Genomic DNA, 26,782 nt, shown 5'->3' with positions numbered 1-26,782 from the left:
GCTCTGGGAAAGCGTTGTGGCAGGGTTGGTGGCTGCACATGCTGGGGACTGTGCTAGCCCCTCCTCTCTGGACAAGTTTCATGTGCCAACCCAGGGAAGACCAGGGAGATTTTTAAAAATCCAACTTTCTTGGGAGGCTGAGGCAGGAGGATCACTTGAAGTCAGGAGTTCAAGACCAGCCTGGGCAACATAGCAAGACCCCATCTCTACAAAAAAAAATTTAAAAATCAGCCAGGTGTGGTGATACACACCTGTAGTCCTAGCTACTTGGGAGGCTGAGGTGAGAGGATCACCTGAGCCCAGGAGGTGGAGGCTACAGTGAATTGTGATGGCCCCCCTACACTCTAGCCTGGGAGACAGAGTGAGACTCCATCTCAAATAAAATTTTGTTTTTAAATCCCAACTTTGAGACTAAAGTAGACCATAGTTTATCAGCCTTCTTAAACATGGAGAGCCTTTTATCCCCAGAGGCACAATTGAATTTATGTTTTGATAAATCATATTCACATGATTTCTTTATCCAAAATATAAACTGTGAACCAGAAGTTTCCCATTCTTATCCCAACCACCCAAGGAGCGGCTGGATTCATGCCTGGCTTGTCTAGGATAAGCCTTTGCTCCATCCGTGGGTTTCCAGCTCATGGGTCGGAAACCCCTAGTGAAGACCAATCCTTTCATTTGCTCTTGAGGCTCAGAGAGGTCAGGTGACTGCCCCAGAGTCACAGAGCAAGTCACCTGCAGAACCAGAATCCGCATCCAGGTCTCCCTGCCACCTCATCACCTCCCTGCCTGCTCTCCCTCCCCACAGCTCGGGGGTTGGAACATCACAGGTCCCTGGGCCAAGGACAACTTCCAGGATACCCTGCAAGTGGTCACCGCCCACTACCGCACCTCGCCCTTCTTCTCTGTCTACGTCAGTGCCGACTCCAAGAACTCCAACAGCAATGTGATCCAGGTGAGCTGGCTTGAAACTGCAGGGCGGGGGGCAGGGGGCACAACCTCTTCCTGTTAAGAGTTTAGTGGGCCCTGGGGTGGGAGAGAGACTTGCCCTGGGTGAGGCGGCGGTCTTCTGGCTTCTGAGCCTGAATTATTTCCAGAGGCCCCACTGGTGAGATCTTTGTAAGCTGCCGGCCTTGCGTAGGTGGTCACTGCACACAGGTGAACCTTTGGGTGTTGATGGGTTCCTGTGGGCCCCAAGAGTAATGTCAGCTCCTGGGCACAGCTGAACCCACATCCTGGTTTCCCCTCCTCAGCATCTGCTCTTTGTAACTCTGCTTGGAACGGTTTTGAATCCGTCTTTCCCTGTCAGAGCGTGCCCCAGACAGAGGGTCAGCATGTCCAGGGGAGCCCCAACACTGGTCTGCCCCAACCTTAGACGCAGAAGTAGGAACCCAGGCTAGGGGTCCTAAAGGCTGAGTTCCCAGCCCTTCTCTACCATTCGCTCACTTTGTGACCTTGGGCAAGTGCCTCAACCTCTCAGAGCTACAGTTTCCTTATCAAATGGACTGCAGTAACACCTGTCCTAGGCATGCCAAGATGTGGCTGCCGGCGCCAGTAGTGGCAAGCAGGAATTGACCCTCCCCTCCTGCTCGGCAGGCACTTGACTGGCACTGTCTTCTTGACTCCCCATTCCAGCTCTGAAGATGTGGTTTTATTTTCCTGATAAGGAACCTGAGAATCAGAAAGGTTCAGTAACGTGGCCAAGGTCACACAGCTTTTGAGTGACTCTTAACCACCAGGAAAGTGTTGGGGAGACAGAGGTGCTTTGCTGAGGTGAGGAGGTGTTTAGAAAGGAGGGTGGCTCTGCTCAGCCCTTCCGAGGAGCCTGGGAGTCCCGTGGCGGACCAGGTGTACAGGCAGGAATGTGTCATCCCATCCCTGAGTGGGCTTCCCAGTGACTGTAGCCACCAATCCTGCCTCTGCAGGGGCCTGAGCGGGCCTCTGCTGCCACGTGCCAGCCATTCCCAGAGCAGGAGGCTGTGCAGTGGACACACACGTGTGTAGCACAAATTCCCTCTCATGCCTGCCTCTCTCACTAGGTGGACCAGTCTGGCCTGGGCTTGCCCTCAAGAGACTATTACCTGAACAAAACTGAAAACGAGAAGGTGAGCGTGCCTCTCCCCTCCCCAGCCTGCGTCCCAGGAGGGTCCTTCCTGCTGCCTGGCCCACTCCCACACCTGTGCATGTCTCTGAAGCTAGGGGAGCCCAGGGGTGTTGGTGACCTGATGGGTGACGGGCAGACCCTGGCAGGGAGGGACACTATCTAGGCTGGCTGTGTCACTCAGGCATCGTGGACACAAGGGGCAGGAGACAGGTATCTTTTGTCCTGGTTCTAGAGAGAGGCAGCAATAACAGCCACCACCATTGTGGGTGCCAGGCCTTCTATACGTCACCTGCAACCCTCCCAATAGCCCTGCAGATACTGAACTTCTCTGAACCTCATTTGCCTCATATGTCAAACAGGAATTAGTTTTATCTTGCTTTTTACAGAAGAGGGAATCGGGCTCAGAGGTGCTAAGTGATCTGCTCAAGGTCACATAGTCAGTAAATGACGAGGCTGAGAGTCACATCCAGATCCACGTGTTCCGAAGCCCACGGCTCTCCCTGCCCTGACCTACCTCTTGTGATGCCCTTGGGGCGAGCTCGCCCGGAACTCACTCATCTGTCCTTTCATTCTTCCACCCGAATGTCCTTGAGCAAACGCCCACGGAGTGCCTGATGCTGGGGAGATGGTGGCAGACAAGACTACCATAGCCTCCGTCCCATGGGACCTGTGGTTTGGTAGGGGAGGCAGATATTATTTAACTAAGGGAAGGGGGAGCTGAGAAAGTCTACCATGGGGACCTAATTCAGATCCTGGAACACAGGGGTAGAAGGTGGTCAGGAAAGGTACATTCTAATAATGGAAAGACAGCCCCGGACAAGCACTGGAAAACAGGGACCAGCCCACGTGGGGACCTGTGGAACCAGCCAAGACTTTGGGATTTCTTCTGGGGACTGTAGGGAACCAGTGGAGAGACGTGGCCCCAAGACCATTCTCAACACTGTGTCTCCCACAGGTGTCTTTTTTTTTTTTTTGAGATGAAGTCTTGCTCTATTGCCCAGGCTAGGGTGCAGTAGCACAATCTCGACTCACTGCAACCTCCTCCTCCTGGGTTCAAGCAATTCTCCTGCCTCAGCCTCCCGAGTAGCTGGGATTACAGCGCCACCATGCCCAGCTAATTTTTGTATTTTTAGTAGAGACGGGGTTTCGCCATGTTGTCCAGGCTGGTCTTGAACTCCTGACCTCAGACAATCCGCCCGCCTCGGCCTCCCAAAGTGCTGGGATTATAGGCGTGAGCCACCACACCTGGCTCCCTGTGCTGGACTCGGCTGGCCAAGCCCCCCTTAACCCTTGTCCAGTGGATAGTGGGGGGGCAGCCACTGACAGTTTGGGGTGTGGACCCTGCAGGTGCTGACCGGATACCTGAACTACATGGTCCAGCTGGGGAAGCTGCTGGGCGGGGGGGACGAGGATGCCATCCGGCCCCAGATGCAGCAGATCCTGGACTTTGAGATGGCACTGGCCAACATCACCATCCCACAGGAGAAGCGCCGAGACGAGGAGCTCATCTACCACAAAGTGACAGCAGCCGAGCTGCAGGTAACTTGAGCGCCAGCTGCTAGGGAGGCTGGGATGGCCACCACACTTCAGACAGGGCCCTGGGTTGGGGGCTTTTATACTCATTTCATCTAGTCCTTGAAACCACGTGACAAAGGAAGGATGGTGGTTATGCCCAGTCCACAGGTGGAAAAACTGATGCTCAGAGAGGTCAAGTTACCTGCTGAAGGGCACACAGCTAGTAAGTGACTCCAAAATAAGCGCCTGGCCAACACCAGCCTGCTTCTCTGTAATTAACAGTGTTTACTTCGAGACTCGGGATCATGACCACACCAGCTCACATTGATGGTTCCTTTCCAGTCTCTCCAGCACCAAGCACGTCGAACCTGGGGTGTGGATTCTGTCATTACGTTTCCCTTTTCTGAGCTAGATCAAGGTCTGGAAGCTCCTAAGTGGTAGAGGAGCTGGACATTTGACTCAGATTGGCTCACGGTACGACAGAGCGTTAGGTCTGCAATGCAGTCTGTCACCCGTCAGAAAAGCCTGATGTCCAAGGGCTCAGCCTCTGCCAAAGGCTTCCCTCTGACGGCTGCTTGGTCCTTGAGGGTCGGGAGGAGATAGCCTGCTGGTTCCTTCTTTCCAGAGCATCAGCTGGTATTGCAGCGGGATCAGCAGAGTGGCCACACTGGTTTTCTCATTTCTTGACATCACCCAGGAATGCTTGGCTAGGCCTTGCTTCCCTGCCGGGCAGGGTGTCACCTGTACACTGGGGCTCCCCCAGAGTGTCTTCTCCCTTCCTCCTTATTTCTGACCAGCTGAATTCTACCTGTCCATTCCTTCTACTTTCAGAAAGAACACTAGGTCCCTGCCCTTTTCCCTTCTGTATTTGACAGGTGTATATGGGTCACCTTGGGACCTTGCACTTTATGTGCTTCCAGGCCAGTGGGGGACATCAGCTAGAAACAACCCTATCTCATTGCTGAGTGCCTTGGGCAAAAGCAGCAGGCCCTGGGAGCCAGAGGTGGGGAGAAGTCAGAGAAGGTGAGTGTAACGATGGGTGAGCATTTCCAGGCCGACTGAGTGTCCCAGGCGGAGATATAGGCCATTGCAAGAGCCTGGGATCAGGGTTGGGGAGCCTGGCCTCCTGCTGGTGCTGGCTACCCTTCAGCTCCCACAGAAACTGGCTTGAGGCTGAGTGGTGTGGAGCAGGCCGGGATGGAGCTCGGCAGCTGCTGTTGGATACCATCTGGCACTGTTTTCCTGCTCTGAGGCCAGGAGGCTGAGGGTGATGTTGTTTATACATTATAATTTGCTTTGCTCCAGCCCGGTTCTCAGCCTGAATCCGCTATCATGGCCATGATGCCAACTGTCTGTGCCAGGAGTAGTGGAGAAGGCACAGAAGCCTTGAGCACATCAGCCCAGCATGGCCACCACGTTCCCCCCAGGCGTCCTATCACCATAGCTTCTGCTCCCATCTTCCAAGCAAGGAAAGAAAGGCTTTTCTTCCTCCCAGCTGCACAGCTGCCAGAGTGGGAGGAGTTTAGCAGACGCAGCAGCTTGCAGTAGCACAAGCCTGGGCTTAGGGTCAGAAGGACTATAAGCCCCTTGGAACTATAAGTGCTGGGATTATAGGCATGAGCCACCACGCCTGGGCAAACAGCTCCTGTGTTCTAAGTACCCAAGGTTCAACTAAGATCTTTAGGAAATATAGAGATTCTCTCCTTATGTTTCTACAGATATTTCTGATTAAATTCTAATGTGAATTTGGCTTCCTTCTTTGTAAAATGGGTTTGGCTCCTTCACTCACCCTTGCTGTGTGCCAGAACACAAATGAGACATGGCTCTTGGCCTCACAAGGGGCTGTGGTTCTTAACTTTAAGTCAGAGTCCTTTGAGGACAGATTGAAAACCATGGACTGTTTCCTAGAATAAATGGGCAAATATGCATATTTTAAAAGTTACATCTGACTCTTAAAGAAGTCCTGGCCAGGCACAGTGGCTCACACCTATAATCCCAGCACTTTGGCAGGCCGAGGCAGGTGGATCACCTGAGGTCAGGAGTTCGAGACCAGCCTGACCAACATGGTAAAACCCCATCTTTCCTAAAAATACAAATATTTGCTGGGTGTGATGGTGCACACCTGTAGTCCCAGCTACTCGGGAGGCTGAGGCAGGAGAATTGCTTGAACCTGGGAGGCAGAGGTTGCAGTGAGCTGAGATTGCACCACTGCACTCCAGCCTGGGTGACAGAGTTAGACGCCATCTCAAAAAAAATTTTAAAAGTAAAAAAAAAAAAAAGAAATCCTGGCCCCCTAAAGCCTGTGTTCTAAGTAAGAATCTCCTGTCTGGCCTGCTAGAGTTGCAGGAGAATAAGTTGAGGCAAAGGATGAGATTTTGTTCAGTAGACTGGTATGCATAACACAATATAAGCATAACGTATTAGAGTCATAATTATTGTTATTATTCGTTTGTTATTAGCATGTCATCCAGATTCCCCAGCACTAAATCGTTTGATTCATTCTACTCTGGGACAGAGAATATCTTGTTCCCTGGTGTCTGGAGTCTGGGGTTTTCTTCCCATGCTCCAGGAAACTCAGAGAAAGGCACTCTAGGCTTCACAGTGTGCTTCTAGTCTAGCCCTGCTGAGGTACAGAATGGTTCCAGGCTAGTTCCCAGCAGAGTCTGAACTCAGGCACTCTTCCATTACTTCTGGGGACCTGAGGACCTTCCCCTTCCTTTCTAGGACCCTCACACCAAAGGCTGTTTGGGTCTGAGCCCCATTTTCTACCCCATTTCTCCAGCTGAGATGAAGCTCAGAAGCATTCTTCTCTTCTCTCCCACTTTCAGATCTACTAGAATTGGTTGGTTTGTGACCCGCAGGATGCCTTGGCTGCAGGTGTGGAAAATGGAGCTCATCAGTGTGCCCCAGAGGGTGTGAGTCACAAGTGGAATGTCCTAGTTAGTAAGACAGCCATCTCCATGGAGATGGAGCTCGGCACACGTGTTTAAGATAGGAGTCACTAAAGCAGCCAGGATGGAAAATGGGAAAATCCTGGTATTCAGCATGTCTTATCTCAGAGTCATGGGAACTTCCCCTGCACAGAACACCTGCTTTTCCTAAAGGGACAGGGTTGTGTTGAATACACAGAGATTTCTCACCGTCTTATATCTGTACCTTGATCAGAGAGTCTCAGTTGCCTGCAGTTTATGAAGCTCTCGTTCACTGTGCAAACACCGACATTTTGTACACTTGTCAATTTGCCAGCAGGTCATGCAGTCAGGTGGCTCTAATGGTGGAACTCTATTTGAAGATCTCATAACCGCAGCTTCAATTTTTGTAGTCACAGAAATGTTAAAGATTAGCCTCAGAGGTTACCTGCCTGAGGGCCTCCTGCCAGGAGGAGGGCAGAGAGGACAAGGTAGGGAGAAAGGAAACTCAGGGTTATTGGTCAAGCAGGTACAAGAGACACAGAGCCATCAGCTCTGGGAGGGGAAGCTATTGTCCCCATTTTAGAGACAGAACAGAAAAATGCTGGAGGTCCAGAGCTGGTTCCTCCTGAGGACGCTGATCCAGGTCTGCTCATTCTTAGCCCAGGCTCTACCCAGCTCATCTAGCTGCCACGCAGGCAGAGGTACACTAGAGCCCCCTGGCCCCCGAGACCGCTGTGCACATCTCTTCCCAGCTCCGCAGTTATTTTGCCATCAGTCATGGTGGGAAGAGTTACCCAGAAACTAAGAGCTGGTTGTTAACTGTTTTGTTTTTGTTTTTGCTTTGAGACAGAGCTTTGTCCCGTTGCCCAAGCTGGAGTACAGTGACATGATCTTGGCTCACTGCAACCATCGCCTCCTGGGCTTAAGTGTTTCTCATGCCTCAGCCTCCCAAGTTGCTGGGATTACAGGCGTGCACCACCACACCTGGCTGATTTTTTTTATTTTTGGTAGAGATGGGGTTTCACCATGCTGGCCAGGCTAGTCTTGAACTCCTGGCCTCAGGTGATTCTCCTGCCTCTGCCTCCCAAAGTGCTGGGATTACAGGCATGAGCCACTGTGCCCGGCACAGTCGTTCACTGTTTACCACCATGCCACTGCCTTCAGGACTTACCCTCCTTACAAATTCACCTGTCCTTTGAGGTCCTTGTTCCCCAGCAGCTGAGTTGCCTTTTTAAATCCAAAGAGTTGAGTAAACCTGGGTTTTAGACCTCCACAGTGGCTAGTTAACTATGTGACCTCAGGAAAGTCACCTTACCCCATCTGCAAATTCAGCATCTGTTAAGTGGGGGTTCACGGCTACCCCTCTCTCACAGAGGGTGTCATTGGTATTTATCAGCAGGCTATAGATTGGTCTTACATCGCAGATCGATTTTACTTTATTAATTGATTTTTCCATATGAAGGCCATATATGATGCGTCTCTCACCTGCTTTGTCTTGCATTTTGTCCTTTTTCAAGAAAACAAAAGAGAATTTGGAATTGGACAGGCCCAGGAACACACATGGGAGATCTTAAGCAAAGGTTGTAACGGCCAGCATTGGTGGATGACTCGCTAAATACCAGACATACCCATCTAAGTGATTGACGCGTACAGGCATTTTTACTGTACAAAGATTGTAACGGCCAACATTGATGGATTGCTTGCTAAATACCAGACATACCCATCTAAGTGATTGACATGTACAGGCATTTTTGCTGTGACAGTATATGTAGTCCCAAAAAACCTTGCGTTCTGTAAAATCACACACTAAAAATAACAGTACGTGTGCGGGAAATAGAACAGGAGCAGAACAAAAGTTATACAGCTTTACTTGAGGATATTGTGCTAAGCAAAATAAGCCAATCACAAAAGGACAAATACTGTCTGATTCTACTTATTTGAGGTACTTAGAGTAGGCAACTTCACAGAAACAGAAAGTAGAATGGTCATTTCCAGGGGTGGGGGCTGGGGTCAGTGGGAAGGTATTCCCTAATGGGTAGAGTCTCACATTTGCAAGATGAGATCTGTGGGGCCAGGCATGGTAGCTCACGCCTGTAATTCCCTCACTTTGGGAGGCCAAGGTGGGTGGATCACCAGAGCTCAGGAGTTCGAGACCAGCCTGACTAATATGGTGACACCCTGTCTCTACTAAAAATAAAAATAAAAAAAATTAGCCAAGGGTGGTGGTGTGTGCCTATAGTCCCAGCTATTCAGGAGGCTGAGATAGGAGAATCGCTTGAACCGGGAGGCAGAGGTTGCAGTGAGCCACGATCATCACCACTGCACTCCAGCCTAAGTGACAGAGTGAGACTCTCTCTCAAAAATAAATAAATAATAAAAAAAAAAATCTGTGAATGGATAGTGGTAGTGATGATAGTGCAACCGTGTGAATGAACTGAATGCCCCTGAACGATGCTGTTGTTTTTTTGAGTCAGGGTTTCACTCTGTCAACCAGGCTGAAGTGTAATGGTGTGATTTCAGCTCACTGCAGCCTCGATCTTCTGGGCTCAAGCAATTCTCCCACCTGGGACTACAGGCACAGGCCCCCATGCCTAGCTAATTTCTAAATGTTTCTTGTAAAGATGGTGTCTTGCCATGTTGCCCAGGTTGGTCTTGAACTCCTGGGCTCAAGTGATCTGCCCGCCTCAGTCTCCCAAAGTGCTGGGATTACAGGCATGAGCTACTGTGCCTGGCCTTCAACTGTGCTCTTAAACATGGTGAAGATGGTGAATTTTTTGTTACATGTATTTTACCACAATATATATATTTTTTGAGATGGAGTCTCACTCTGTCACCCAGGCTGGAGTGCAGTGGCTCAATCTTGGCTCACTGCAACCTCCACCTCCCCAGTACAGGCAATTCTCCTGCCTCAGCCTCCTGAGTAGCTGGGACTGCAGGCATGCACCACCAGGCCCAGCTAATTTTTTTTTTTTTTTTTTTTTTCCGAGACAGAGGTTCGCTCTGTTGCCCAGGCTGGAGTGCAGTGGCGCGATCTTGGCTCACTGCAACCTTTGCCTCCCAGGTTCAAGCGATTCTCCTGCCTCAGCCTCCCAAGTAGCTGGGACTACAGGTGTGCACCACCATACCTGGCTAATTTTTGTATTTTTGGTAGAGACAGGGTTTCACCATGTTGTTCAAGCTGGTCTCGAACTCCTCACCTCAGGTAGTCCACTGGCCTCAGTCTCCCAAAGTGTACTACAATTTTTTTTTTAAGTTATGCAACTTTGTAATCAGAATTCTAACAAAACAATTGGAACCTTGAGGAATACCTCAGCATGGCCAGAGGCTGCCGTGGGGAACGTGCCAGCTGGGAAGTGCTAGCTGTGGACACTAAGACCCTACAGATAAGACAGGGAGCTCTGAGCAAGTGTCTTTGGGGTCCTGGAGAAAGTGCAACCTGCTGGAAGCTGAGAGTTGCAGAGCCTCTCTGAGGAGAGTAAACCCCAGGCTCAAGGGGTTTTCGGTCATCTTAAAATATAGCTGACCAGGCTGGGCATGGTGGCTCATGCCTGTAATCCCAGCACTTTGGGAGGCCAAGGCAGGCAGATCACTTGAGGTCAGGAGTTCGAGACCAACCTGGCCAACATGACAAAACCCTCTACTAAAAATAAAAAATTAACCAGGCATGGTGGTGGACACCTGTTGTAATCCCAGCTACTCGGGGGGGCTGAAAGAGGAGAATCACTTGAACTCCGGAGGCATAGGTTACAGTGAACCGAGATGGCACCACCGCACTTCTGCCTGGGTGACAGAGTGAGACTCCATCTCAAAAAAAAAAACAAGGAGACCTGACCAGCCTCCTGTGTGCATTGGCTGAGCTGAGGACTTTTCCTTTCTTGCTGAAGGTTGGCGTTTGACCCTTCCCGATTGTCAGGCCTCCAAGTCCAAGCCTGGCCATTATAGCCTTGGTGACCTGCTCGTACACCTCCAGCTGGTCTCCGGGAACCAGAAAGTCTAGAGTAACTGGATGGCTATAAAGAGAAGTGAAACAACTAGCTCCTGCCTCAACTGATTGCTCTCCCCCTGCAACATTTGACCATTGTTCCTGCTCAGCCTTGTGAAATTTCCCCCCAGTCATTAGGTTTCTCAAAACCCCCACCCCTGTAACTGTATAATTTACCGCACCCTCCCCTCTACTTGCAACCAATAACCCCCACCCTTACGACCATGCCTGTTTGTAATAGATCACCCCTACCCTTGTGACCATGCATCCCGTGACACCCTTCCCCTCCCTAAAATAGATTACCACCTTTAACTAACCAATTGCCTCAACCTATATAACCATACCCTTTCCTACTCCCCTCACCTAACTCCTTTCTCGAACTTGGCCCACTTACACCCAAGTGCTAAATAGAACTGCCTCGTTGCCCACATGAAGCCTACCTGGTGGTCTCTTGAGGCAAGCGATGCGCTTAACACTGATCTCATGCCTGAGAAACATCACCTTTGGACCGACGCAGCTCACACGTCATGCTGCTGTCATCCGGAATTTACCAATCATGTAGAAGCTCACTGAGATTACAGAACCCAGTGTCGAATAGAACAGATGGCGTAAGCTCGTTCAGTCCTCACAAATAACCCAGTGAAGTGGATTCTGTTATGCTGATTCCCATCTTTCAGACAAGATACTGAGGCCCGGAAGGGTTCATTCACTTACCCAGGGTTACACAACTAGCAAGTAAGACAGCTAGAATATGAGCCCAGGTGGTTTGGCTGCAGATTCTGCATGCTCAACTGTTTCAGGCCTGTCTGAAGCTCAGTCTCTTCACGGATAAAGCAGAGATAATAGTACCTACTACTTGGATCTCCCAAGGACCAATTGGCATAATATGCATGAATCATTTGCCGCGGCTCCTGGCACACAGGAGACGCTTGGTGAATGGTAGCGGCAGCTGCTGCATCTTCTCATTCCATCCTAGTTCCATTTCAAGTTAAACGTTGGTGTTGGACTCCTTAGAATTCTACCTACAGCATCTCTGCCAAAGTCTGCTGGCCTCCCTTTGACTCTCTGCCCAGTGCACTGTCAGACAGCGCCAAGCCCAAGCTCTTCCCTCTGCTTCCTGTAGCAGCCCGTCTTGGAGACCTGGGCTATGAGGAGAAGCAGCCTTACAGGTCACATTGTCCTTTTCCCTTGCAGACCTTGGCACCCGCCATCAACTGGTTGCCTTTTCTCAACACCATCTTCTACCCTGTGGAGATCAATGAATCCGAGCCTATTGTGGTCTATGACAAAGAATACCTTGAGCAGGTCTCCACGCTCATCAGCAACACCGACAAATGGTAAGGGGACCCCGGTGGCCTGGGGCACGCCTCTCACAGGCAGTCCTCCTCTTGGGTAGGCTGGGCAGGGGTGGGGATGACAAGCTGACTCAGAAGAGTGGGACCGGGGTGGGCTTTTATGAGAGGCAGCAGGACATCCTGGTTATGGGCACAGGTTCAAATCCCAGATCCTTTCCAACTACCAGCTTTGTAGCCTTGGGCAGATTTCTTATCCTTTCTTAAGTTCATTCTCCTCCTCCATAAAATGGGATATAAATAGCACCTGTGGCCAGGCACAAATGCCCGTAATTGAAGGATTTTGGGAGACCGAAGCAGGAGGATTGCTTGAGTCCTGGAGTTCAAGACCAGCCTGTGCAACATGGCGAGATGGTGTCTCTACAAAAAAATTTTTAAATTAGCCAGACATGGTGTCACGTGCCTGTCGTCCCAGCTACTTGAGAGGGAGGCTGAAATGGAAGGATTGCTTGAGCTCAGGAGGCAGAGATTGTAGTAAGCTGTGATTACACCATTGCACTCCAGATTGGGAGACAGAGTAAAACCCTGTCTCAAACAAACAAAAAAAACCTAGCACCTACCTTTTAGGGGTGTTGTGAGAATCAAGTGAAACAATCCATATGAAGTGATTTAATACAGTGCCCAGCAAGGGGACTCAGTAAATGTTGGCTGTTATTTTAGTTAATACTTAAGATTTTCTTTTTTTTTTTTTTTTTTTTTAAGATAGTCTTGCTCTGTCACCCAGGCTGGAAGGCAGTTGCGCAATCTTGGCTCACTGCAACCTCTGCCTCCCAGGTTCACATGATTCTCCTGCCTCAGCCTCCCAAACAGCTGGGATTATAGATGCCTGCCACCACACCTGGCTAATTTCGGTATTTTTTAGTAGAGATGGGGTTTCACTATGTTGGCCAGGTTAGTCCCAAACTCCTAACCCCAAGTGATCTGCCCACCTCAGCCTCCCAAAGTGCTGGGATTACAGGTGTAAGCCACCGTGCCTGGCAATACTTACAATTTTTAAAGTTATTGAAAACTACCAAAAAAACAGGAAAAGATTTTATTTTATTTTATTTAACTTATCTTTTTCATAACTCCCCAAACTTGTTAAAAACATTTGTTTTTAATGAGATGGGGTCTCACTATGTTGCCCAGGCTGGTCTCAAACTCCTGGGCTCAGGCAACCCTCCCACCTTGGCCTCTCAAAGTGCTAATATTACAGGCATGAGCCACCCACCACACCCTGAAAAAATTTTAAATGACTCCTACTGATCTTGTGGTGTGTGTGTGTGCACGCGTATGTAGAGAGAAAGCATGGGGGAGGCAGGAGAGATGGGTTTTCTAATATGTGGTCCTTTTTTCCCAACATCATGACTAAATGTATAGTCTCCTTTTCCCTTGACTTTTCTTTTTGAGATGGAGTCTCGCTCTATCGCCCAGGCTGGAGTACAGTGACGTAATCTCAGCTCACTGCAACCTCCGCCTCCCGGATTCAAATGATTCTCCTGCCTCAGCGTCCCAAGTAGCTGGGCTTACAGGCATGCGCCACCACACCTGGCTAATTTTTGTATTTTTAGTAGAGACAGGGTTTCACCATGTTGGTCAGGCTGGTCTTGAACTCCTGACCTTGTGATCCTCGGCCTCCCAAAGTGCTAGGATTACAGGCTTGAGCCTCCACGCCCAGCCTTCCCTTTGACCTTTAATATGAGCATTTTCCCCCAAGTCATCTCAAAACCTCTGCAAACATCATTTTTCATGGTTGCATAGTGTTCCATCGTGTACAAATACAGTTCTTCACTTCCTCCTTCTCATTGTCAGCCATTTTGGTTGATTGTGATTGGAGATTAGATGTTCATTACAGTGCTAAGGTGACTTCTTGGCAACAGTGGCAACAGCCACAGATAGGTTCCCTGTGCTCTGGGGGTGGGCAGTGGGAGCTGTCATCATGGAAACCTTGGCCTGGCTGGCAGAGCTTCTTTTCCTGCCCCTCCTATTCTTAGCCTCTCTGGCCTTGTGGCTGTGGCACCACCAAGCTGTAGAAATGGTAGTCACCTCTCCACCCCAGCCCTGTGGTACACACCACTGGGGTGAGTCTCCATGCTGGGGCTTCATAGCTTCCAGACACAGAGCAGCTAGGCCACAAGCATTTATTGACTACCTGTGGTGTACAAGTGATTGCGTTAAAAACACTGAGGCATTTTCTATGGTAGGAGACCCAGGCTTTTCCCTTGAAGAGCTTATATTCCACGAGCTTAGGGAGCAGTAACCTGCCAAACCTGGGCAAGCTAGAAGGGGCCTGGGGTCACAAGCCGAGTTTGAGAGCCCCGTAGGAGCCAGTGGGGGAAGGGCTGCGATGGTCCCTGCCTAGGTGTCCCTGAGCCCATCTGGCCTTCTCTCCCTGCAGCCTGCTCAACAACTACATGATATGGAACCTGGTGCGGAAAACCAGCTCCTTCCTCGACCAGCGCTTTCAGGATGCCGATGAGAAGTTCATGGAAGTCATGTATGGCACTAAGAAGGTGAGCCTGCCACTGTGCATACCTGAATATGGGCTGAGCGCCTGCTTATGCGAAGGCATCTGTGGGAGCACAGGAAGGGACCTTGGCCAGCTGGGGGCGGGCAGAAGCTTCCAGAAGGAGGTGATTATACCAAGGAAAGGGTAAGGAGGAGTCCTAGCCACTTAACCAACTTATAGCAAAAAGTAGTTGCCAGTAGTGATGATAAATGCTCTCCTTGAGCAACTCACGTGATCCTCACAATGCCTGTGCAGTGGGCAGTGTTATTATCCCCACTTTGCACAGGGGAGCCCCCATAGTATGATTTCTTCCGCAGAAACGTAAAACACAGAACAGCGTCTGGCTTGTGGAAGCACCACGAGACCGTTGACTATTACTATTTTCCTCCCAGTTTGTAGTCTGGGAAACCGCAGGCCAGGTGGGCTCTACCTGCCTTTAATGCCCCACCATGACCCCGAGGGTCCACTCTTCCAGAGGCTTCAGGGACCGCCCCTGCCCTCCCACAGGGGAACCGGCCCCAGTGGAAAGTTCCACAGCCACTTCCACCTTCTCCCCAAGGAAGGGACTATCACCCTCTTACTCATACAGCTGACTAATGGTTACTCATTGCACTCCTGACACCGCGTGCCAGTACGGGAATACTAAGACAGGTGAGCTGGGCTCTGTACCCCGAGAGCCCACACCAGCTGAGGGAGGTGATAGGAACTGACCCGTTCTCATATGTGCTGTTGAGATACCTCAAGCCCCGGCCCCAGAGAGCAGCTGGAGAGGCCCAGCTACAGAGCAGTAGAGGCTGGTATGCCAAGCTCACCTGGCACACCTTCCCTGTAGGGTCCAGCCCTACAGGGTTCTGTGAGCCCCTCCTGGCTGGTGCTGAGACGAGAAATTGTAGAAATAAAAAACGCAAGACATGGAGATAGAGAAAAGAGAGTTTGGGCCCGGGGGTCCACTGCTACCCAAATCGCGGAGACCAGCAGTGGCCCCGAATGCCGGGACGCTCTCACCTTTATTGAGTTGCAAATCTGGGGACAGGGTAGGTAGGGCGTGGTCTTGGTGGTCAGAGACTGGGGGAAGGGTGGACAGGGCGTGGCAGTGATAGGGTCAAGTACATCACGTGTCATTCAGGTAGGGGCTAGGAATTTCTGGCACCTGAAGTGAGGAAGGAGCATAATGCATCAGCACCTTTTTCATACTTATCAAGAAAGAACTAAAACATTAAGATTTATATTACTATTACTGATTATCTTTTCTAAGACGAAAGGAACCAGGTGCAGAAGCAGAACATGAGAGTGGACATGGAACGTGACCACTGAAGCACAGCATCACATAGAGACAGTTAAGCCCCTGGGTGTCTGTGGGACTGCATGACAGCCGTCAGGCCTATTGCAAGAGCTTGGAGGAGTGGAGTTTTCTCCTAACTCCTCCGGGGAAGGAGACATCTAAGCTGTTTTGGACTTCTTCCTTAACTGGCTAAACAGCGGATTTCCCAGCGCTGGCGCTGCTGCACAGCCAAGGCGCCTTCCAGCAGCCCTTATGCGGGCATGACAGAGGGCTTAGAGCATCTTGCCTTAGTGTCATTCATTTCACAGTGTCACCCCAGGTTCACACTTCCAACCTGAGAAGCATTGGTAAAAGAATTAAGATCTATGAATAACTAAGATCACATATGAATAACTAAGATCACGTATGAACAACTAATTACTACGGTTATATTTCTAGTTACTTTCTTCTTCATTATTTATATGGAAATAGGCTGAGACCTTTTGCTCCTGCCTCGGCGCTTATGGGATCTCCCCGCGACACTTCCCTAACCCAGGACAGCAGCTAGCAAGGCCCCAGCAGTCCTCCTCAGAGAGCAGGCAGAGCTGACCCCAACCCTGCAGCCCTTCCCAGAGTCCAATCCAGATGAGGATTGGCGGAGAATGGCAGGGTGTGGGCTCCTGCTTCGAGCCCTGGAATGCATCCTGCCAGTCCTCTCTCCCATCCCCATGCAAACCTACCTCTGACAGGAAGGAGACTGAGGAAGAGGGTAGCTGGGAACAAGCCCCATTTCTAACCAGAGGAGCTTCCAAGGGCACCACCAGGCCTTGGCCACGAGAGCCATGCTGCCCTGCGGAGGGCAAGGAGGAGCAGTGGGCTGGCTGCCCTGCCCGGCCGAATCGCCTGCCTGCTCCTCCTGCATCTACCTTGGACTGGCCCATCTGCCATAGCCAAAGCCTGGATTCTGTTCCCTGCAGAACTTGGCCTTCCAGGGGACTTTACAGAGAGAGAGGTAGCAGGACCCAGGATGGTGGTTCCAGAGATGGTTGTGTGTGTGGAACATACACCCGCATCAGCTCTCGCCTTTCCGGGTTACGGATTAGGAAACTGAGGCTCAGGGAAGTGAAGGGACTTTCTTAGTCACCCAGAAAGAAAGTAGCAAGGGCCTGGTGCAGTGGCTCATGCCTGTAATCTCAGCATTTTGGGAGGCTGAAACAGGTGGATCACTTGAGCCCAGCCTGGAAAACATAGCAAGACCCTGCCTCTATTTTTTAAAATATTTACTTATTTATTTATTTTAAAAAAGCAGCAAGCCTGAATGCGATCCCAGATCTTATTACAACTTTGAGGCACTTTCAGCTCCTCACTTATAATAATGATAATAATAACCAAAGATATCATTATTGGATATCTACCTTTTATAGGTATTAACTCAACCATGTTCCTACAACAATTATCATCGTCCATGTTACAGATGAGGAAACCAAGGCTCAGTGAGGGAAAGGGACTTGTTCAAAGGTGCTTATAAGTGAAGAGGAGGCTCTCAGATCTGACACATCTGATTCCATAGCCCTGAGCTCTGTACCAGTCAGCCTCTCTTCTTCAGAAACCAAAAGTTAAGATCAAACTTCCCTGTGGTCACCAGGGGCTGAGATGGGGGAAGAGGGATGAGGAATTATTGTTTAATGAGTATAGAGTTTCAGATTTGCGAGATAAAAAAGTTCCGAGCCAGGCACAGTGGTGCATGCCTGTACTGTGGTCCCAGCTACTGTGGAGGCTGAAGTGGGAGGACTGCCTGAGCCCAGGAGTTTAAGGCTGCAGCAAGCTGTCACTGACTGCACCACCGCACTCCAGCCTGGGCAACAGAGAGAGACCCCATCACTTTTTAAAAAAATAATTAGTCAGTTATGGAGTGAGCTTCCCTGGGCCACGTTCAAAGCACAGGATGTTGCTCGCTCGAATGTGGCACTTGGAGCAGGTGGGGCACAGGGAGGCCTCAGGAGAGGCAGGGGCAGGTGGGAACCCTGAGCTGGGAGGCTCTGAGCAGGGGTCTCTGGTTACCCCAGGGCTGATGGGTGAAGGCTGCTGCTCACCTCTTTCTTAATCTCCAGCCCTCCCCACTCCCCTACTCTGATGGCGTCTGGGCCCAGGCGAGGTCCCTCCTGCTTGCATTCAGCCCAATTCAAAGCCACCTCCTAGCTGTGTGACCTTGGGTAGTCCTTATACCTCTCTGAGCCTCAGTTTTTTTAATCTGCAATTGGAGATCATTCCTGACCTCACCTCACAGGACCTTTCTGTATGGCCTCCATTTGGGAAAAAGCATAGAACCTGGGAAGCAGTGTGTCCTGTGCATTTGTTCATCCTGGCAGGGAGGGAGCCTGCTGTGAGGAAACAGCACGGAATTTGGGATCAGAAGATCCGAATTTGAAATGTTTCTTCTAACAACACCTTAGGCAAATTGCTTAATTGGGGCAGGGGCTCAATCTCCCATCTGTAAAAAGGGGTAACAAATCCCTGCCCTGCACACCCCAGGGCTGCCTAGGATGACATGAGGGGTCCCTGTGAAGTCTGTTCTGACTGCTTAAGTGCTGCACGTGGCTGTTTCTCATCAGCTGTCACCCATTTGTGACTTAAGACTTCCAGCAGGAAGGAAGGAACCCCTTGCTGAGTCCTTGTATTACAGTGAGGAAGACGTTTAAAAAAATGCAGCCAGCTCAGGGTGGAGGAGGCTGCCTGGCTGCTCCTTATCTTCCCAGACTTGAGTCAGAGATCACCTCCAGGTACAGCCTTCCTGACCGGTCAGATCCATCTGACCCTTGCTCCTTTTGGAGATTTTTCTCATCATCCTGTAGTACTTCTAGGGACTTCGTGACTTGTAGGCAGAGAGTGTGGCCTCTTTCAAGGAAGACATTGGAGCTGGACTTTTTGAGTTCAAATTCCACCTCTGTCTGGGCGTGGTGACTCACACCTGTAATCCCAGCACTTTTCAGAGCCCAAGGCAGATGGATCACCTGAGGTTAGGAGTTTGAGACCACCCTGGCCAACATGTTGAAAGCCCATCTCTACTAGAACTACAAAAAATAGTCAGGTATGACGACACGCACCTGTAATCCCAGCTACGTGGGAGGCTGAGGCAGAAGAATCACCTGAACCCTGGAAGCAGAGGTTAAGATCGCACCACTGCACTCCAGCCTGGAAGACTGAGCGAGACTCCATCTCAAAAAAAAAAAAAAATCCACCTGAAGCACTTACTCCCTGGGTGATCCCTTTGGCCAAGTGATTTAACCTCCCTGTGCTGTCATTTTGTTTTGTTTGTTTTTGAGACAGACTCTCGCTCTGTCACCAAGGCTGGAGTGCAGTGGCACTATCTCAGCTCACTGCAACCTCTACCTCCTGGTTCAAGGGATTATTCTGCTTCAGCCTCCCGAGTAGCTGGGACTACAGGTACACGCCACCATGCCCAGCTAATTTTTGTGTTTTTAGTAGAGGCAGGTTTCACCATATTTGCCAGACTGGTCTCAAACTCCTGACCTTGTGATCCACCTGCCTCAGCCTCCTGAAGTGCTAGGATTACAGGCGTAAGCCACCACACCCAGCCCTCCGCAGTTTTTTAGCTGCGAAAAGAAACAAAGAGAGACCTGCCTGGTGTAGTTAGTGTGAGCAGTATATGCGGTAGGGTCCGGCACACAGTAAGCACTCACTCCATTGCTTCACTTCACCGCAATGACTGCTATGGATATGCTATCACACGTCTCTCTCACCGGATGTTCTGGGCATTTCAGTTGAGACCCAGGAGTGCATGAAGGCTCACTGTTGATTCATCTCTAGTTTCCAAAGACCTAGCACAGGCTGGGCGCGGTGGCTCACGCCTGTAATCCCAGCACTTTGGGAGGCCAAGGCAGGCAGATCACCTGAGGTTGGGAGTTTGAGACCAGCCTGACCAACATGGAGAAACCCCGTCTCTACTAAAAATACAGAATTAGCTGGGCAGGGTGGTGCATGCCTGTAATCCCAGCTACTCGAGAGGCTGAGGTAAGAGAATCGCTTGAACCCAGGAGGTGGAGTTACAGTGAGCCGAGATGGCGCCATTGCACTCCAGCCTGGGCAACGAGAGCTAAACTCCATCTAAAATAAAAATAAAAAAGACCTAGCACAGTCAGGTTGCAGGGGAACTGCTCAGAATGCTCAGAGAACACTGGATGCATAAATGAATGAAGGCACATGTGATGAAAGGGTTTATCCAGAGAATCACCTGAGAAGATGATGCGTAAGAGTCTGTCCATGATTCAGCTCTCACAGCCTGGAGCCTCCATGGAGCCTCAAATTAGAGTCCCCCTAGTCCTGACTTCCTGTGTGGTTGGCCTCAGCCAGACACAGACCGTGTGTCCAGCTTTGGGCTTCTCAGCCGAGGGAGAGCAGGCAGAGGAGGGAGGGAGAGGCTGAGGGCAGGCATCCAAATGGACATGTAGTTGGGAAAGCTAAAAAGAACTTGGGTGGCCAAACTTAGAGACAAGAAGAGTGGCCCTTCCTTCCTTCTTTCTTTCCTAGAAGAAATGTTTATAACTAAGGCATAATTTACATACAATAAGATATGCAATATACCTTAAGTATACAGTTCAGTGAGTTTTTGGTTTTGTTTTGTTCTGAGATGGAGTCTCACTCTCTCGCCTGGACTGGAGTGCAGTAGCACGGTCTGGGCTCACTGCAACCTCCACGTCCAGGGTCCAAGTGATTCTCATGCCTCAGCCTCTCAAGTAGCTGGGGTTACAGGTGCCCACCACCACACCTGGCTAATTCTTGTATTTTTAGTAGAGACGGGGTTTCGCCTTGTTGACCAGGCTGCACTGACCTCGGGTAATCCACCCACTTTGGCCACCCACAGTGCTGGGATTACAGGTGTGAGCCGCTGCGCCCGGCCCTGTTTTGTTTTTGGTTGGTTGGTTGGTATAAAAATACTGAATTTTGTTGATCCACCTGCCTGTTGATGGGCATTTGGGCTGGTGTCAGTTTAGGGCTATTATGAATCCGGCTGCCCTGAGCATGGGTGATTGTCACCACCTGTTCTTTGGGGTTAAGAGGACATTGCTTCCTCTGTAACACTTGGGATTTATGTGAGCAGGGCCACCACACATGGTCATATACACTGCCCACAGAGGGATGCCTGGCCAAGGAGCAACGGGCTGACACTAGCTGGGCACGTGTCCCTGGCCATGCCCAGGGGGTTGCAGCCCATAGACGCCTGTTTCTGGTTCGCACAGAGGTGTCGTGTGGACTGTGGGGCTGGTAAGTGAGACAAGGAGGAATCAAGGCGTTGCAGTCCCACGGTGAGCTGGGCGTGGTGACTCACACCTGTAATGTCCCCACTCTGGGAGGTTGAGGCAGGATAATCACTTGGGCCCAGGGCCCAGGAGTTCTAGACCAGCCTCGGCAACATAGTGGAACCATGTCTCTACAAAAAAAAAATTTTTAACAGAAAAAAAGTATCCAGGCATGGTGGCATGCACCTATAGTCCCAGCTACTTGGGAGGCTAAGGTAGGAAGATCACTTGAGCCTGGGCGGTGGAGGCTGCAGTGAGCTGTGATCATACCACTGCACTCCAGCCTAGGTGACAGAACGAGACCCTGCCTTAAAAAAGAAATTCCTGCAGTGTTGCTGTAGTGTTCTCATTTGAGGAGCTTGTCAATGGCATGGGAGCCCTGGCTCTCTGGGAAGCTTTTTCTGTGGCTCAGGGTAGACCGTTACTCCCCATGGCTCTTTGCCCCCAGGACTCCCGGTCTCCGCTGGAGGCAGGACGAGCAGGGGGTAGGTAGGAGCATGGGATGTGGAGTCAGGCACATCTCAATTCTTGTCCCAACCACACTTGTCACTCTCAGGGGCACTCTGGGCCAGAGGCTGCTCCATGCTGAGCGTTTCCCCACCTGTCAAATGGCTCCTCATAAGCCCCGAGCATCATTGAATGGCTCAATGAGATACTGTTTGTGAAGTCCCAGCACAGAGCCTGGCATTCAGGAAATGGCACAGGGTGGCAATGAGGTGTATCAGTGGCCTCTTGGTCTGGTCACTAAAATAACTTTACCGGGTCGGAGAGCTCTCCCTGAACTTCCAGAGCGAAGCGTGGGCCCCACGTGGTGATACCTCCAGGAAAGAAAGCGGCTGGGAACAGAAAGGCTGGGGCCCAGTACGACCCCAACTTGTGTTTTCCAGACCTGTCTTCCTCGCTGGAAGTTTTGCGTGAGTGACACAGAAAACAACCTGGGCTTTGCGTTGGGCCCCATGTTCGTCAAAGCGACCTTCGCCGAGGACAGCAAGAGCATAGTAAGTGCCTCCCCCGTGGATACAGGCCATGAGGTCACACTTGCTGTGGCCCTGCGCAGACTTGCCAGTCACACTCCGGCCCACCTTGGGCCTTTCCTGCTCTGGGACAGAGGGTCCTGGGGCCACAGCCTCAATGCAGAGGCCCCACTTCCCAGAGCCCTGGGTGACGGGAGTCTCTCACGCCGGCAGCTACTCAGTCCAGCCCCTTAATCTGCACAAGCTCCCGTGAGCCTCACAGCAGCCTTCCAGGCTGGGGCAACCATCCCCACCTCCAAGGCTGTGAGGGACCCAGAGAGAATGTTGGCAGAGCAGTTTGGCCCAGAGGGTGACATTTTTCTTATCCTGTGGGTGATAGGTTTGTTCTAGACAGGCAGAGGAATACCATGGCAGGGTGCTGTGGAAATAGCCAGGCCTAATTTCAGATCCCAGCTTCACCGCTGGCCAGGTGGCCTGGGATGGTTCTTACATCATCTGTAATGTGGCGGCGGGGCCGTTCCTCCCGCAGAGAGAGATTAAATGAGATGCCACACACTGGGCACTGGCATAAAAGAAGTGTTCAGCCAATGGGAGCGGTCACTCTATTGTTACAATCTTAATGACAAATAGTATTCATTATGTCGATGTCATCAGCAGCCAGTGAGCCAACCCCAATTCAAATCCATTGCAGTGACCGGCCTGTGAGCAGCTGGGCGGGTCTGAGTTGGGGTCTGCCGGCCCCTCTGCTCTTGTTGCTACACAGCTCTGCCTTCCCATTCTCTAGAACCTTCACCCTTCCGTTTCCGAGCTTGTCTGCTCTTGACATTGTCACCCTCGAGAGCACCTGTCCATCTCCAGCCTGAGCATGCACTCCTGAAGCTGCGTCTCGGAACATGAGTACTCAAGATTTTAAAGCTCGTTCCATCAGAAAGGAATGGTGTGGTCCAATAAGTCTGGGAGAGGCTGTGTATTCTCCCCTCTCTGGAAGAATCGCAGTACCTATTACCACATTAAAGGCTCTAAAAAGTCCCGCGGCAGAGACTTTTCCAACTTTCCTGAAGCTCGTCCTAAGCTGATTGGAGCATGGAGCCCTGTGTGTAGAAGGCCAGTCCTGCCTTGCGGGTTTTCATGTTAGGAGCATGGTTTAGAAAGCACAGCTGTGGCTCTCCTTCTCACCCCAGCCTGATGCTTTGAAAATTGGGTTGAATCTCTGGCCCTGCATCATTCTTCTGCATGGGGTGCCCATTGCTTTTAGAGGAGACCAGTGACCAGACCTCACTACTGTGATGTGTGTCTCCTCAGGCCACCGAGATTATCCTGGAGATCAAGAAGGCGTTTGAGGAGAGCCTGAGCACCCTGAAGTGGATGGATGAGGAAACCCGAAAATCAGCCAAGGAAAAGGTAAGGCTGGCCAGGAGCTGGGAGGGGGTGCTGCGGCATCCAGCATAGACGGAGGAGGGTCGGGGAAGGAGAGGCCAGTTCTGTCCAGGAGCACAGCCCGGATGCCGTCTCACTTTCATGGGGTGAGTGGTCTAGGCCTAGCAGGATTCGGGGTCAGCCTCAAGCACATGATCACATGGACGTCTGTAGAAGGCAAACCTCACTGAGTGCACGGGGGAAAGGTGCAGGGAGACGCAGCACATCCTGTGGGGCAGGACGCATCTGGCATCTTTCATGGGGTGGGAGTCAGGGAAGACTGCCCTTGGGAAAGTGACATTTAAACAGAGACCTAAAGGATAAGTAGAAGTTTGACAAGGGGAAAACCCTTCCAGAAAAAGGCATGAAAGCCCAAGGCAGACAGGGCCTGGCCCTGGTCCCCCTTGGCCCAGACTGTGAGCCCAGCAGCCAAGGAGGCGAGGCTGGCCTGGCCGCTGTTGCCGGGCACTCACTTCCTCTGTCTGTCCTGTGCAGGTGGATGCCATCTACAACATGATAGGTTACCCCAACTTCATCATGGACCCCAAGGAGCTGGACAAAGTGTTCAACGATGTGAGTATCTGCTGCCATGCTCCCTTGCATTCCCAAATGCCCCCTTGGGAGAGGGCTGAGGCGGAGCTGGGTCCAGATGGGGTGCTAGAGGCAGCATGGTTGTCAAAACATAAGTGCCTATAGTCCCAGCCACTTGGGGGGCTGAGATGGGAAGAACACTTGTGCTCAAGAAGTCAAGGCTGCAGCAAGCTGTGATTGTGCAACTACACTCCAGCGTGGGCGACAGAGCAAGCCCCTGTCTCAAAAAAAAAAGAGGGATGATGTGGTATGGGGTTTGAGGATGGGTCAGGCATGAGGAAGCCTTTTCTGCTCCTTAATTCGGCTCCTGGGTCAGCTAGAGGCCCTGCCTCCCCGTAGCCACCATCAATCAGGCAGCACCCGCCAGTCAGTACAGAACACGTGCTGTGCGCCCCTCGAAATGGTCAGCTCCATTTGGTGTGTGGGAGATGATGGAGGAAACAGATCCCAGAAGGTGCAGAGAGAATTGGTGACCCTCAGACATCAGGGGTGGAACATGAAGTGGAAAACCCTCACGCCACCTCCTCCCTCCCTGGTTGTGCCTCCCAGAGTTACCTCCTGTCCCCATGGTCCTCCCCGATCTCCCCAGAAACCCGGACCTCTGATTTTGACTTTAAAATGCTAATGGGAAAGAGGCAGCATAAACCCATGTGCGTTTTTAAGCTTGGTTTGGGCAGCAGGGGTAGTTGATAGATCCCTGCTCGTTAGAACTTTTGGCAAATCACTTCGTTAAGTGGATTGTGCTTCTGCCTCAAATGATAGTTTTATATCTTCTTCTGATTGAAGTACTTGAATTCAGGCATCTAAAAAAAAATTTTTTTTGCGACAGGGTCTCACTCTGTCACCCAGACTGGAGTATAGTGGTGCTATCTCAGCTCACTGCAACCTCTTCCTCCCAGGTTCAAGCGAGTCTCCTGCCTCAGCCTCCGAGTAGCTGGGATTACAGGCGCGTGCCACTACCACCCGGCTAATTTTTGTATTTTCAGTAGAGGCTCGGGGGGGGGGTTCACCATGTTGGCCAGGCTGGTCTTGAACTCCTGACCCCAAATGATCCACCTGCCTCAGCCTCCCAAAGTGCTGGGATTATAGGCATGAGCCACCGCATGCAGCCTGAATTTAGGCATTTAAAAATCTAATAACGTCTTATCATGGTTATATTTAGAACCTAAAACTATACAAACTCCTTCTGAGATCACGAGACTCATTCTGCAGTCTTTTTCCTTGAGAGTCATTTCAGATGCTCCAGGGTGTCCTGATGCAATATCCTTGGGCCCCTGGAGGCATCCCAGACAGAGCCCCGGATCCACTCCTGTCCCTGAGGCTCCAGCATTTTACCAGAGCCAGGGAGAATTTTGCACCTGTCAAGAGCTGAGCCAGGCGCAGTGGCACATGCCTGTAATGCCAACACTTTGGGTGGCCGAGGTTGGGAGACTGCTTGAGCCCAGGAGTGTAAGACAAGCCCGGGCAACATAGTGAAACCTCATCTCTACAAAAAAGTTAAAAGTTAACTGGGCAGGGTGGCATGTGCCTATAGTCCCAGCTACTTAAAAGGCTGAGATGGGCACACTTGTGCTCAAGAAGTCAAGGCTGCAGCAAGCTGTGATTGCACCATTGCACTCCAGTGTGGTCGACAGAGCAAGACCCTGTCTCAAAAAAAAAAAAAAGAAGAAGAAGAAAAGCTGGAAGACTGGGCCAAGTAGTGAGAAGGGTGTACAGTGATGCCCTTGACATTTCAGATAGATTTCACTTTACTTACTGGATCTAGTATGGTAGCCACTAGCCACAGGTGGCTATTTAACTAATTAAAACTTAAATTAGTTTAAATTAAATTTAAAAGCCACACTCTACATTTGAAATGCTTAGTAGCAGCCGGGTGTGGTGGCTCACACCTGTAATCCCAGCACTTTGGGAGGCCAAGGCGGGCGGATCACCTGAGGTCAGGAGTTCGAAACCAGCCTGGCCAACGTGGCAAAACCCCATCTCTACTAAAAATACAAAAATTAGCCAGGCGTGGTGGCGGGTGCCTGTAATACCAGCTACTCAGGGAGGCTGAGGCACGAGAATCACTTAAACCCAGGAGGCGGAGGTTGCAGCTAGCCAAGATCGCTCCATTGCACTCCAGCCTGGGCAACAGAGCAAGACTCCGTCTCAAAAAAAAAAAAAATGCTTAAGCGTCTGGCATACTGGACAGCACAGGCATAGAGCATAGAACGTCCATCCTCACAGGCGGTTCTATTGGACAACATGGGAGATATTTCATGCCTGGGCCCAGGCACCGCTGTGGGGACATCCCGCAATGCTGGCATTCTATCTGGTGCCCCAGGGTGAAGGCCAAGAGAAGAGCTGACCCTGCAGCCCCAAACCCTGCATTCGGTCTCCAGCCTGCAGATTAACCTCTTAACCACAGCAGCGCTTGGCGTCCTGTCTTGGAAGATGCCTGTCACCGAGGGCACATTGTGATTGTGACTCCACTTCCTCTTTTCCAGTACACCGCAGTTCCAGACCTCTATTTTGAGAACGCCATGCGGTTTTTCAACTTCTCATGGAGGGTCACTGCCGACCAGCTCAGGAAAGCCCCCAACAGAGATCAGTGAGTTCCCCCAGGTCCTGCTGGAAAGGTGCCACCTCCCCACCTGTGGGCATAACCCTGGGCCGAGCTGGCCTTCATTGCACCCTTACCGTGAGCCCAATCAGCTATCACGAAAGCCATCTGAAGAGTGGAGGCCGCTGTTATCCCACTTTTCAGATGATGAAACCAAGGGCAAAAGAAGTGTGGCCCCGCTAGGAGCTGGGATGGGCTTGAGTCTGCCTAGCCTGTTGGCAGGGTGAGCCTGGCCTCTGGAGCTGAGCTGATCTGGCACCCTGTCCC

At 51.0% G+C, this 26,782-nt stretch overlaps 1 protein-coding gene across 3 annotated transcripts in view; it reads left to right on the top strand.

Annotated features, from left to right (window-relative positions):
- Positions 1-26,782, top strand: part of ECE1 (endothelin converting enzyme 1) — a 131,503-nt gene that overhangs the window by 86,605 nt on the left and 18,116 nt on the right. For all 3 annotated transcript variants that reach the window (XM_021668296.2, XM_064363415.1, XM_064363414.1), the window contains 9 exons: positions 809-955; positions 2,040-2,105; positions 3,452-3,643; positions 11,708-11,850; positions 14,243-14,357; positions 21,820-21,930; positions 23,209-23,307; positions 23,818-23,895; positions 26,400-26,503. In XM_021668296.2, the coding sequence (XP_021523971.2) occupies positions 809-955; positions 2,040-2,105; positions 3,452-3,643; positions 11,708-11,850; positions 14,243-14,357; positions 21,820-21,930; positions 23,209-23,307; positions 23,818-23,895; positions 26,400-26,503 (1,055 nt within the window). The remainder of the gene's footprint in view (positions 1-808; positions 956-2,039; positions 2,106-3,451; positions 3,644-11,707; positions 11,851-14,242; positions 14,358-21,819; positions 21,931-23,208; positions 23,308-23,817; positions 23,896-26,399; positions 26,504-26,782) is intronic.

This window comes from Aotus nancymaae, unplaced genomic scaffold (genome assembly GCF_030222135.1).
Source record: "Aotus nancymaae isolate 86718 unplaced genomic scaffold, 86718_ANA_hifiasm-v0.15.2.pri h1tg000053l, whole genome shotgun sequence".
NCBI lineage: Eukaryota > Metazoa > Chordata > Mammalia > Primates > Aotidae > Aotus > Aotus nancymaae.
The sequence above is the reverse complement of the archived record's forward strand: the minus strand, read 5'-3'. Positions and strand labels throughout refer to the sequence as shown.